At 39.7% G+C, this 13424-nt stretch overlaps 1 protein-coding gene across 2 annotated transcripts in view; it reads right to left on the bottom strand.

Annotated features, from left to right (window-relative positions):
* The window catches only part of NAMPT (nicotinamide phosphoribosyltransferase), a 46845-nt gene extending 33732 nt beyond the window's left edge, over nucleotides 1-13113 (bottom strand). Inside the window, exons 1-3 of one of the 2 annotated variants that reach the window (XM_066388254.1) lie at nucleotides 12906-13113; nucleotides 2157-2313; nucleotides 170-273 (exon numbers count right to left, since the gene is read on the bottom strand). In XM_066388254.1, coding sequence (XP_066244351.1) covers nucleotides 170-273; nucleotides 2157-2313; nucleotides 12906-12962 — 318 coding nt within the window. In that variant the 5' untranslated portion in view covers nucleotides 12963-13113. Of the gene's footprint in view, nucleotides 1-169; nucleotides 274-2156; nucleotides 2314-12480; nucleotides 12712-12905 lie in introns of those variants that run through there. The other variant, XM_066388253.1, reaches the window with a different exon arrangement.
* Between the last annotated feature and the right edge of the window lie 311 nt (nucleotides 13114-13424).

The raw sequence follows: 13424 nt of genomic DNA, 5'->3' as shown, positions 1-13424 counted from the left end.
TTTGTCACCAGAAAAAAATGTAAATGTTACCCTTTTCACAAGAATGTCTAAAATAGCCCATACTTAGGTTATAGGCAGAAAAGAGTTTTAATTATAGTCTAACCTTCTACTCAAATTCCTTTGTAAGCAAAACAAAAATAGTAGGCCAAAATATGAAACCAGTTTTTACCTCCAGAATATAATTCCACCCCTTTTCGTTAAAGACGTCATCTTGGAAATGCTCTCTGTATACCTCTTTGGCTTCCTGGATCTTCTCTTTGGTCACTACTTTACCTAAAAGGATAAATGTCTCCTGTTTACATTTTGAAAGGCATTCTGTGAACTGCTGAGTTGTCATGGAGTTAATGTCTCTAGATATTTCACCCATTCTATGAATACAAAAGCATAACTGAAGAGGTTAAATGACTCACTCAGAGTCAACAGCAAAGGTGGAAAATGAATTTGCACTTTTAATCAATTCAGTCTAAGCATTTCTTATTGGAAAAGTAAATGTGCAACAGAAGTTATAACATGGTACTTCCTTTAAATCACAATAATAAATTAACTTTTAAGAAGATATCTTTTCTATCTCTATTAATTTCTATACCCTTCAAATTTGAGAGAGTACGCCTTGGATATACTTGATTTTTCAAAGTAAACATTCTCATTTATTCATAAAAAGTATCTTCAGGGCTGATAACCCAATAATTTTCACAACTACCACCTTTTTGTACCTTGAATATACTTCCAGTTAATTTTATCTATAAAATGATGATAAAAATAGCAAAGTATCTACTTATGAGTGGTTGTGAGGACTAAAGGAGTTACAATATATGAAGCACTTAGAATGATGCTGGCTTATAATAAGCAATCAATATAATTTAGCTCTAGTTAATAACTAACATGAAGTTTCTAAGCTGTAGAACTGAAGTAAGGTCACCAGGAAACACATTTAGAACACCCCAGGAGCCTGGCTGCACAGAAGTACTGTTGATGCCAAGTAGGTTTTCCGTGGTGTGACACGTGTGAAACACCTGATCTTAAAATTGCCAAGATTCAGAAATAGGTTATTACAGAAAATTCAAATTAATCTGTATTCAATTCTAAGAATATTTTTATTTGAAAAGGTTAAAGAAATTTTCCAAAATATATACAACCTTTGGGAACTGTTTTACCTCCTAGAAATGGACTTCCAAGTAAAAAAGCAAATAAATAAATAAATAAATAAAAATTATTTGGGCGTTTTTATGCTTTAAAATATATTTGAGACTAAGTTCATAGTTAGAGGTAGTTTTAAAAAATAGCCCTTTAAGGTAAAACTGACTAGCACAGAAATGCTACCATAATTCAAAAAGAGTACCCCGGTCAATAATAAATCTTTTTAAAATTTTTATTAATTTTAATTTATTGTATTAACATGGATTCAAGTGTCCCACTCAATATAACTTCCTCAACTCCCCACCTGTGTCCCCCATTACAGCCCCTTTGCCACCCTCCCCCTAGCTCCCTTCTCCCTTCCCTCTGGGATTTGCTGTCCTGTTATCTGCATCTATATGTTATGTATATATATATAATTTCACTAATCACTTCACCTTCTCTGATCCCAACCCCTCTTACCCCTTATTTCTGACAGTTTGTCTGTCCCTCTGCTTCCTGTGACCCCACCTCTGCCTCTATTCTGTTCCTCAGTTTACTGTGTTCATTAGATTCCACATGTAATTGAGATCTTATATTTGTCTTTCTCTGCCTGGCTTATTTCACTTAGCATAATAATCCTCAGGTCCATCCACGCCATAGCAAAAGGTAAGAGTTCCTTCTTTTTCACAGCTGCATTCCATTGTGTATAATATGTACCACAGGTTTTTGAATTAATGACTAAAGTCTATTAATAAACCAGATTAGCCTCAGAAAATTAGTGAGTTTTCTAAACTTATTCTCAAACTTATTAGATTCAGAAAAACCTCATACTGAAGGTGGTGAATCAAGAGTATACACAAAATTTTAAGATTTAATCTATTCAAATTAAGATTTTAAAAATTCCAAAAGAACTTCTAAAGTAGTTAAAGTAATTAAATACCAAAACTAGACAATTCAAAATGTTACTTTGGATAACAGAATATATTATAGGAGAAAAATTATAAAGTTAGATAAAAGCAATGTACTAGAACAAATAATACCTTTTAAGTACTTATTAAGAATGTACTGCAACCCATAAAATACTGTTTCTTCATATTTCACCTTCCTTATTTTGGAGTTTTCTGTCTTCTTTTCACGGCATTCAAAGTAGGAATAAACTTTGCTTGTGTTGGGTGGGTATTGTTTATAGTGAGTAACCTATATAAAAGAGAAATACTTGAGTTAAAAAACACCAAAATAAACTACAAATCACAACAGAAAGGGCTTGAAATTATTTAAAACCAAAGAAACTACACTTATTTGCAATTGATCAGCTTCTTTTCCTGGCTATAAAAAGTAAGAAATATACTTATGAAGATACTTTTTTTTTTTTTTTTAAGTGAGAGAGACAGCGGGGTTGGGGGCAGATAGGGACAGACAGAAAGGGAAAAAGATGAGAAGCATCAATTCTTCATTGCAGCACCTTAGTTGTTCATTGATTGCTTTCTTATATGTGCCTTGATGGGAGGGGGAGGTCTGGATCCCTTGCTCAAGCCAGCGACCCTGGGCTTCAAGTCAGCAACCAGGGGGTCATGTCTGTGATCCTAGGGTCAAGCTGGTAAGCCTGTGCTCAAGTCAGTGACCTTGGGGTTTCAGACCTGGGTCCTCTGAGTCCCAGGCCAATGCTCTATCCACTCAACCACTGCCTGGATCAGGCAGAAGATACTTTTAATAGTTCAGTATCTTAAATTCAGTACCACAGGAGAGTGTTAAATTTTATAAACAAGCAGACTAAACTTAACAAATTATAAGGCCTGTAAATTGCATACCTAGAACAAAGGTACAAAGACAGGCATCTTATTTGATCTTAGAGAATAGCTCTTCACCCAGGGGAGAGATGGGGCTGCCAGGGTGGGGGCAGGGGGAGCGTGTGCACATGATATAAAAGAATGAGCTGAAAGCAGACTTTGGTACTTTTGAAATGTGGTATGTTTGATAACTCAATAGTCAGTGATTTGCCAGGACTCTATCTGTATAATGATGCGGAGAGAATGGTCTCTTCTAGTCTTCATAATGACACTGAAAACCTGAATAACAGCAAAAGCAGCAGCAGTAGCAGCAAAAAAATTTACTGTTTTGTAATCTTTGCTTTTGCTCAAATAAATGGGAAATCAATGACTAACAATGCAACAGCAAATCCATATACATTTAAAAATATGAAAAGGTATTATCACAAATTTCTTTCCCATAAATCTGGGTAAGAGTGTTGAAATTTTATGTCTTTAAGAAAAATAAAGTGAGTGCTCATTATAATTTGAATTTCATTGTATTTTAATGTAATTAAAACATTTTACCAATAAAACTAACTTGAAAAAAAATTTATTTATTTGCCCAGTGGAAAGTGTACGAATGATGCCTTAATTGGGTGGTGAATCAGGGTAATAGTGGAACAAATCTCTGCAGACAAGAGTTTCATGAACGACCACTGCGAACATTAACAATTTTTCTTGTTTAGCTCTGATCTCAAGTTTAGGAAAAACAATGCTTTCCATGTTTTGTCTATACAATCTTAATCCCAATAAAATTTGGTTTTAATCTAAAGAATCTTTAGAGCTTAACCCAATCCTAAAACAAATGTATTCTGTACAGAGAGCAAAAGAATCACAAATGTTTAAAATATTCTGCTCACAAAAATTAGGGGATATTTTATAGCTTCATATTCATTTTGAAATATCCCCTAATTTTTGTGAGCAGTATATTCTGTTTTCCTTCCCAATAGAAGCAACTTGCAACTCTACGGATACCACTGTAAGCCCAGAGCCATTATATCAATTAGGCAAAAACAACATATATATAAGTAGTTGAAAAAGTAATCATTTATTACTAGGGTATCTATCATTCAGTTAATTTTCTTTATCTATAAAATGATGATAAAAGTAGTAAAGTACCTACTTATGAGTGGTTGTGTACTTACAGTGACTCTTACCCAAATTTATGGGAAAGAAATTTGTGATAATACCTTTTCATATTTTTAAATGTATATGGATTTGCTGTTGCATTGTTAGTCATTGATTTCCCATTTATTTGAGCAAAAGCAAAGATTACAAAACAGTAGAAGACTAGAAGAGACCATTCTCTCCGCATCATTATACAGATAGAGTCCTGGCAAATCACTGACTATTGAGTTATCAAACATACCACATTTCAAAAGTACTAAATTCAAAAGTACTAAATAAATGACTTACAATACATGAGGCACTTAGAATGATGCTCGCTTATAATAAGCAATCAATATAATTTAGCTGGTACTTGAGTACTACCTAAAAACACTCAGGATGTATATAAAAATGAAAATGTCCAGTTTACAATCTAAACAATTCCAACTACATTAATGGGAATAAGCAATGAAATAGAAGAAAGGTCAATTATGATGAAGTAAAATTTAATAAGTGTCTGGATTGCATCACGCAAGTTTATAAAAGTCGTATTCATGGTTGTGACTCTCCATAGTTAGTTTAACCTTCTTTACAGTTCAGATACTTAATGGTGAATCTTTATAAATTTACTCTTCCTATATCAGATTTAAAAGTATTAAAACACACCTGAATCGTTTCAGCTTCTGAGTAGACCAAGCAGTCAAAATCTAAATGGAAATATCCCTAAACCATGTAGCGCCATCTTGGTCTAAAAGTACAGTAAAAGTTTGCTCAATCGATTTTACAAATACAGTTCCAGTTCTGTATAATAATTAACATGTTCTGATTTTAAAGCTTTACTTTACCTATGTTCTTTAATTATGGTGTACTTAAAACCTGTGCATAAATTTAGCTAAACAATCTAAGTCATGTAGGTAAGCTCTCAGGCAATTAACCAGGAAATATAATTCACTACTAACCACCTACAATCCCCAATACGTCTACAGAATAAAAGAGTATGTTCATTTATATTAGCATATAACATTATTTGAAGGGAAAACATTTTGTACAAAGCTTCTTAGTAAATATAGTATTATTCTACAACTACAACCAACAGATGACTTATAGTAATTCTAGTTTTGCTAAGTTTTCTGTCACTTTCATTTTACTTTCTGCTAAATTGGTCACTCTGAACCCCATGGAACCTTCATCAGAAATTGGGATGATATAGCAGAAATTGAAATCAATAATTGTTATTTTATAAATAGTTCATTCATCCACAAATATACAGGATGAGTCAAAAGTAGGTTTATGGTTGTTCAAAAGGAAAACAATACAATAATTAAATATACGTAATACAAAAACAAACTGAGTTTCTTGTACTCACAAGTGTACACCTACTTTTGCCCCACCCTGAGTTATGCTATACCTATGTATCACACACTGTTTCAGATGCTAAGGACAGGGGAATAAATAGACGAAAGTGGTTTCTATCCTCATAGGGCTATTAGAGGCTGAAAGTCAGAAAATAATAAATGAACAAAATAATCTCAGATCTAGACGGCTGCTATGAAAAAATTAAAAGAAAAGAATGGGCTAGAGTGCGCAGAGACTACTTTTACACAGGAGGTTAGGAAGGCTCTTTGAATGGTGACATGTGAGCAAGAGCTAAATGAAAAGGAGATAGAAAATGACTCAAGAGACAGAAAAGAATTGTTAGAGTGGTTAGTGATTAGAGAATGGAGAGGAGGAGGAGGTACATGGTACAGGTCAGAGAGGGATGCAGACATAAAATCAGGGAAGACTTTCAGGCCACAAGGAGCTTGAATTTGGATCAAGTGTGATGGAAAGCCATTACCATGTTTTACGCTGGAGTGATTTCACATTTTACAGGTATCAGCATGGCAGTGAGGTGAAGTTGGATTACAGGGTAACCAAAGTGGGAGAAGGCTTATCAGATAAAGAGGCTATTGCCAAAGACTAGGTTAGGTGAAAGAACTGGCTCAGTACCTTCAGAGGTAAAGGAGAATTAGGCTGCCAGGTTAGAGCTGGAGGGAAAGGAGGGAGAAGGTTTAAGGATGTCTCCTTGATTGCTGGCTTGAGCAACTGTGTAAATAATGGTGCCATTTACTGAGTTGGGGAAGGCCTTGAAAGGAATGGGTAAGGAAATTGAGAACTCGGTTTTAAATGTTAATATAGATTAACAAAAGGTTTTATAGTATTCAAAATTAAAGTGAACTACAAAAAGGGAGATCAAATCATATCTTTTAAAGCACTGTTTTGATCTCTATCACTAGAAAAAGTGGCTCCACAATAAATTTAAGATTATTTACTAACGAAAAGAAACAAATTTCTCAAAATATGCTTAGCACATCTTTTCCCAAAAAGGTTTCTTAAACTGGTACGACCTTCCTACAGCTACTAGAGCCCTGCCAGTAGATAAATGTACTGTGGTCAAGAACACAAGCACACAGGAGAATGCAGCTCTTTTAATACACCTTAATTTCAGTTTTGTGATTGATTTACCTCATGAAAAGATAAGCTTCTAAAAATTGTAACCCCAAGTATGACATATAAAGAAAAGTATGAGGCCTGACCAGGCAGTGGTGCAGTGCTAGATACAGCATTGACCTGGGACCCGGAAGTCCCAGGTTTGAAACCCCAAGGTCACGGGCTTGAGTTTGGACTCACCAGCTTGAGCATGGGCTCACCAATTTGAGTGCAGGATCACAGGCATGACTCCATGGTCTCTGGCTTGAGCCCAAAGTTTGCTGGCTTGAGCCCCAGGTTGCTGGCTTAAGCAAGAGGTCACTGGCTCATCTAGAGCACCCCACCACCACCACTGCCCCCTGCAAGGCACGTATAAAAAAATAATCAATGGCCTGGCCAGTTGGCCCAGCCTGTGGAAGTCCCCCAGGTTCGATTCCCGGCCAGGGCACACAGGAGAAGGGCCCATCTGCTTCTCCACCCCTCCCCCTCTCCTTTCTCTCTTTCTCTCTCTTCCCCTCCCGTAGCCAAGGCTCCATTGGAGCAAAGCTGACCCGGGTGCTGAGGTTGGCTCCATGGCCTCTGCTTCAGGTGTTAGAATGGCTCTGACTGCAGCGGAGCAATGTGCCCCAGATGGGCAGAGCATCGCCCCCTGGTGGCAAGCAGGTGGATCCTGGTCTGGGGCATGTGGGGGGTCTGTCTGCCTCTCCCCTCAGAAAAATACAATAAAAAAAAAGAAAAAAAAAAGAAAAAAAGAAGCAATCAATGAATGACTGAAGTCCCACAACATTGAGTTGATGCTTTTTATCTCTCCGTTCCTGTTTGTCCCTATATATCTCTCTCTTGCTAAAAAATAATAAATAAATAGAAGTATGAGAAATATTTCAGTGCTAGCAAAGTCTAATTTTCTTCTAAGCTTCTCTAGATTTCCCATAAGGTTGATTTGTTATCTCTCCACGAGCTTTCCTGCCACAATGGGATCATATAACCAAAGGCAACCACTACTAACCTATTTTTCCAGTCGTGATTTTATTTTTAACTTCTAACAATTAAGCACAAACCAACATATTAACAATGTCATGTGCATAAAAGAGCACATGGGGTAACATATCCAAGGCCACAGAGTAAGTTATGTTATCAGCATGATATCTAAGGGCACTCAAAATAGGACCCTTAGCCTTACTGTGGCTAAGACTTTCTGCCTCTTCAAAGCTAATGTGTAAGAAACATAACTGAATTTTTTCTTCTTTTCAACATTACTTAAGATTTGTCAAGCCCTGGAAATACTTCTATTTCCTCAGAAAAGAATTCATTGCTATTTGGCTTTTGAAGCAGTAACTTCAGAAACATGGCTGATGAATTTTTGGATTATATTATTTTGGGGAAGGGGAGAAACAGGAATACCAGCTTTAATTATTATACTGCTTCTTCCCCTAAACCTCCTGAGCCAGAGTTCCTGGCAACTTATACCCTTTCCCCCAACCCTTTAAAAACAGATTTCATCAACGGACAAAGACAGACGACACCAGTTTCCAGTATTTTTGTTTTGCAATATAGCATACAATTATTATTCACCTAAGTTAATTTTCCTATTAAATATTTTCATGATTTGTATACAAGATTTACTTTTGCAGCCTAAAATTTTCCTATAACATAATAAAAACTTATTGGAAAAATTGCATCATCAGAATGCACAGGTGGTCTCTGGCATACAAACTGCAGCAGCAGTCCCCAGCCCCTCACAAGGCTCAGGCTGCCAGGAGAGCCACTGTGCTAATACTCAAGTGTCCACTCAAAACAGTGAAAGGGAAGCAACTATGACAAATAGGAACAGCTCAGAAGACGTTAGGTGGCTAAAGTCTGGGTAGAACTAACTTGGCCTTTAGGTGACTTTCATCCATTCCCAAATCTTTTCCTCCAAAAAGCCCAAGCTGCCTTCAGAGTCTAATCACCACACATAAATTATACAGCCTTTCATAAATTCTCTAAAATCAACTTTCACCCATCCAAGATTGAAAGAGACATCTCTTATCTTTTAAATTACGTAACAGGTCTCCAATATTTATTAAACGAATGATGAAAATATGCTGAGTTCTATATAACCTGTTTACAAATGACCTTTTGAGAAGAAACTCACACTGGGCAGCATAGTTCATAACTACTGCATCATACGGTCTAAACTGTAAAGCTGCTTAGGGAATTACTTTTGTGCACTATATATTTTTCTCAACTACAGCTCAATAGGCAACATCTCCCATTGTAATCTGCTAACAAGCAGAATGTTCAGACATGTTAAAACTATTGTCTGCTAGAGTTTGTTATAAACATTTATTACACAGAAGGGAAAGGTTTGACCTGTGGTAGCTGAGTGCATAAAGCATTGACCTGGAATGCTGGGGTTGCCAGTTTGAAACCAGGGCTTGCCCAGTCAAGGCACATATGAGAGGCCAGGACGAGCTGATGCTTCTCTCCCTGCCCCCCTGCCTTTCTTCTCTTATCTCTCTTGCTCTCTAAAATAAAATTTTTTTTTTTTCAAAAGGGGAAAGGAAGGATTGAATAGAAACACATCTTTTAATGACCCACAGTCATTTAAAAACAGATCTATGGCTATACAGAGATAAGTGGGAAAATAAAAAAAGACCTATCTCCTTTATGAATGCTTTTTAAGCACTGCAATGACTAAGGGCAGCCCAAATGCACCCTTCCCTACCTGGCTTAGCACACTATAAATACAATCCAGTAGATAATTTTGTTCTAAGCCATTTTGACAATGATTAACACCTAAGATTTGTCTTTATTTAAAACAAGAACCTAGAATGAAAACAGAACAACTACATTTACCTCTTGTCCTAGTTCTTCACTATGTATAATAAAATATGAGATTACAGAAATGAATATATATTTTAAATGTTCCTCTTTTGGTTCAAACTGTCCTGAATGAACCCTTTGGAGAGGATAAAGTAAAAACAAAACATCCAAATGTTGTCAAGTGCTTGAACACTACCTCATCTACTTGTAAAAAACTTTCATAGTCCTTAGACAACCAGTGATCTTTTTTCATTAGTTTTAGAAAGAAATCAACAATATTCTGCTCTCTTCCATCAACACATCAAAAGCCACTCTCTAACTAGCCAATAGTTTCTAAGTACAGATAAACATATGTAATATTCTCATGTGATTTTCAAATAAAGTTTCATTACTTTTAATCTCAATATGATCATTTCTGTCTCTTCTTCACCCAAGAAGATAAAAAGGCAAAAATGAAATGTAGGCTATAAGGACTACTAAAACTTAAAGACTAAAATGTGAGTGTAGAATACACAATCTATTTTCCTGGACTGCTATAAACCATTGGTATACCTCAGGGGTCGGGAACCTTTTTGGCTGAGAGAGCCATGAACGCCACATATTTTAAAACGTAATTCCATGAGAGCCGTACAACGACCCGTGTACTTTACGCATTATCCAATAAAAATTTGGTGTTGTCCTGGAGGACAGCTGTGATTGGCTCCAGCCACCCGCAACCATGAACATGAAATGAATGGATTGTAATACATGAGAATGTTTTATATTTTTTTTAACATTTTTAAAAAATTTTTATTTATTCATTTTAGAGAAGAGAGAGAGAGAGAGAGAGAGAAGGGGGGAGCAGGAAGCATCAACTCCCATATTTGCCTTAACCAGGCAAGCCCAGGGTTTCGAACCAGCGACCACAGCATTCCAGGTCGACGCTTGATCCACTGTGCCACCACAGGTCAGACTAGAATGTTTTATATTTTTAATGTTATTATTTTTTTTATTAAAGATTTGTCTGTGAGCCAGATGTAGACATCAAAGGAGCCACATCTGGCTTGTGAGCCATAGGTTCCCAACCCCTGGTATACCTGATTGAATCCTCTTGAGGAAATTTATTTTTTTGGGGGAAAAAAAGGACAAATGTTAATAAGATAAGAAATCTTCTAAAAGTTTTCATATTAGGCCCTAGCCAGTTAGCTCAGTTGGTTAAGAGTGTCCTCCTGAAACATCAAGGTAGCGGTTTGAACCCAGGTCAGGGCACACGATGGAAGCAGCCAGTGAGCGCACAACTGAGTGGAACAAATGAATGCTTTCCTAACTCTTTCTTCCTTCCTCTCTCTGTGTCACTGAAAATTAAAAAGAAATTAAGCCCTGGCCGGCTGGCTGGAGCATCCTTCCGGAGTGCAAAGGTTGTGGGTTCAATTCCTGTCAGGGCATATACAGGAACAGTTCAATGTTCCTATCTCTCTCTCTCCCTAAAAAAAAAAAAAAAAAAAAATTCATATTAGGAAGGGAATAAATATACCAGTCTGACTGGAAAATGGAGAAAAATGAACCTTATTAAGTAGATACAAATACTAATAGTGGAGTTAAGCATGCCCTGCTAGTAAATTAGAAAACTTTAAAGTTTCACTCTTCTAATCAAGGAAACTGTAGTTAAAGCAATTTTACATTCCTTCTGTATAATGGCTAGAGGAACTACAAGTAACTTATATATTGTTTTGTTTTTAAAAAACCAATCAACATCAGCTGACACTTCCTATTTCAATCAAATCATAAGTTACTACATAAAAATTTTTGAAAATTATTTTAAAGATTTAGTTAAGAAAAAACTATAGCCTGACCAGGCGGTGGCGCAGTGGAGAGAGCATTGGACTGGAACGCTGAGGACCCAGGTTTGAAACCCCGAGGTTGCCAGCCTGAGCACGAGTTTGGCTGGTTTGAGCACAGCTCACCAGCTTGAACCCAAGGTCGCTGGCTTGAGCAAGGGATCACTCAGTGTGCTGTAGTCCCCCAGTCAAAGCACATATAAGAAAGAAATCAATGAACAACTTAAGGTGCCGCAATGAAGAGTTGATGCTTCTCCTCTCTCTCCCTTCTTGTCTATCTGTCCCTATCTGTCCTCTCTGTCTCCGTCACACACACACACACAACCATGAAACCATTCTAAAAATCACTATTAAAGATACTCAAAACACTATGATTGAACTAAAAGAACGCAAGAAAAAGTTTTAGAGCCAAGGAAACCATACTTGATAATACCATGATCTTGCAATAATGTAGATTTCCACTTTAAAAATTCATTAAAACGACCACCTGTTAATAAAACTTGGTTTTACTTTAATAAACCATCTAAATTATTGTAAGTAGAATCTTAAGCCAATTGGAAAGAAATGGACAAAACAGAACTTAAGTAAAATGGAATCCTCCAAAGTAGTTTTAATAAAGAAATTTTAAAAAAGCAAAAGAAAAGTCGTAACAAAAACCAAAACCATGATTATGCTTCACCAATGTATTCCAAACCATAGTGTTGCTCAAGCAAAATTTATTTTGCCAAACTGGGGGTTCTGGTCTGGCGTTTCATCTTTTTAAGTGTGCTGGCTAATAAAGCTTAGTAAGGTATAGTCATATAATTTGGAAACTAGAGAAATGAACATCTGCCAGGTTTTTTCTAATCACTCTTTCCTTTACTAATATGTGTTTCAAACATAGTTAATGAGGCAGCTATACATGTAGCAGTCCAATACGCATATAATTTCTCCAGGTTTAAAACTACACAGTTCACTTAACTCCTCGCGTTTCACTTTCCATTTCTCAGAAATCCTCCAGTGGCCTCAGTGGAGTAAGGGCAGATCGGCCTTTGCTGGCAACCAGGGGTTAGGATTCACCATGAGTAATGAGCAGGAGCAAAGGAGGCTGAAGTAGAGCCCACTGGAGTGGGACGAGAACACCCAGCACGGCTACCAGGGACAGCTAAGTGTCCTCCGAACTCGGGCCACAGGAAGAGGAGCGCGGCTGTCCGCTCCGGCGCCGCTGCTGCGACCTGGCCCACACCTCCTTCGAGAAGGGACATTATCCGCCGAGCAGGGGCTGAGCGTCACCAACTCAGCTCCGTGGGGAAAACCCCACTTCTCAAATCCGCTCCTTCTCCCCACCGCCAAGCCCTAGGAGCTGTTACTTAACTGACCTGCTCCTCGGCCGAGCCCTCGTCCAGCCCGGCCCGAGGCCAAAAGGCCGCGCTCCCGGGGAAGGAGTGCTCTCGGCCGGTGACACCCCAGCCGGCCCGGGTCCGTCGCGCCGCCGGAGTCCCGGGGGGCGGGAGAGCCGCGATCGGCCACGCCGGCCGGGCCGTCCTCAGCCCCTCGCCTAGCCCCGGACCACGCATCGCCAGGCCCCGCCTCTCGCCGTCCATCCTGCATCCTCCACCCACCTCCTCCTCCTCCTCCTCCTCACTGCGACGCCGGCTTCACCTGCCCGCGCTGCTGCGCGCGCCTTCCCTCGGGGCTGCCCGGCGCCGAGACCCCGCGGCGGCCGCCCCCGCCCCGCAACCTCACGCTCGCCCGCAGCGCACCCTCTCCTCCTCCCTCACCTGCCCCCGCCCCGAGCCGCTACCTTGTAGGAGTCTGTGGCCAGGAGGATGTTGAATTCGGCTTCTGTGGCAGCAGTCATCTCGGGCCAGAGGGAGCCGCGTGCCGCAGGCTGCCCGGGGCCGCTGCGAGAGAAGAGAAAAATGGGCTTCACCGCACTCCGTTGCTTAAGTCACCGCTCGGTCGGAGGGGGAGGATCGGGGAGGGGGAAACAGGGCAGGAAGGAGGGGCCTGAGGAGGGCGGGCCGGGAGCCCTGACGCGGGGGGTGGAGGGGGGGTGCCCGGCCCGCGCGCACGCGGGTGCTCGGGCTGCCGCCGCTCCACGGCTCCGCGCCCCAGTCCCAGCGGAGACGCGAGGGGCGGGGCGAGGCCGCGCGTGCGCAGCGCGCAGGGGGCGAGGCGGTCGGGGAGGACGTAAGGTACGCGCTCTTTCTCGGAGACGTCCACATTGGCAGCCGCAGGCTTGGGGCCGCCCTGGCCGGTGACCCCGGCCCGCCCTGGTTTCGTTTCCCAGTACCGCCCCACGGGGCCGGGAAGGGGGCGT

The sequence above is a fragment of the Saccopteryx leptura genome, chromosome 6, assembly GCF_036850995.1.
Source record: "Saccopteryx leptura isolate mSacLep1 chromosome 6, mSacLep1_pri_phased_curated, whole genome shotgun sequence".
Classification (NCBI taxonomy): domain Eukaryota; kingdom Metazoa; phylum Chordata; class Mammalia; order Chiroptera; family Emballonuridae; genus Saccopteryx; species Saccopteryx leptura.
Note: the sequence above shows the minus strand (reverse complement) of the source record. Positions and strands in the feature narration are given on the sequence as shown.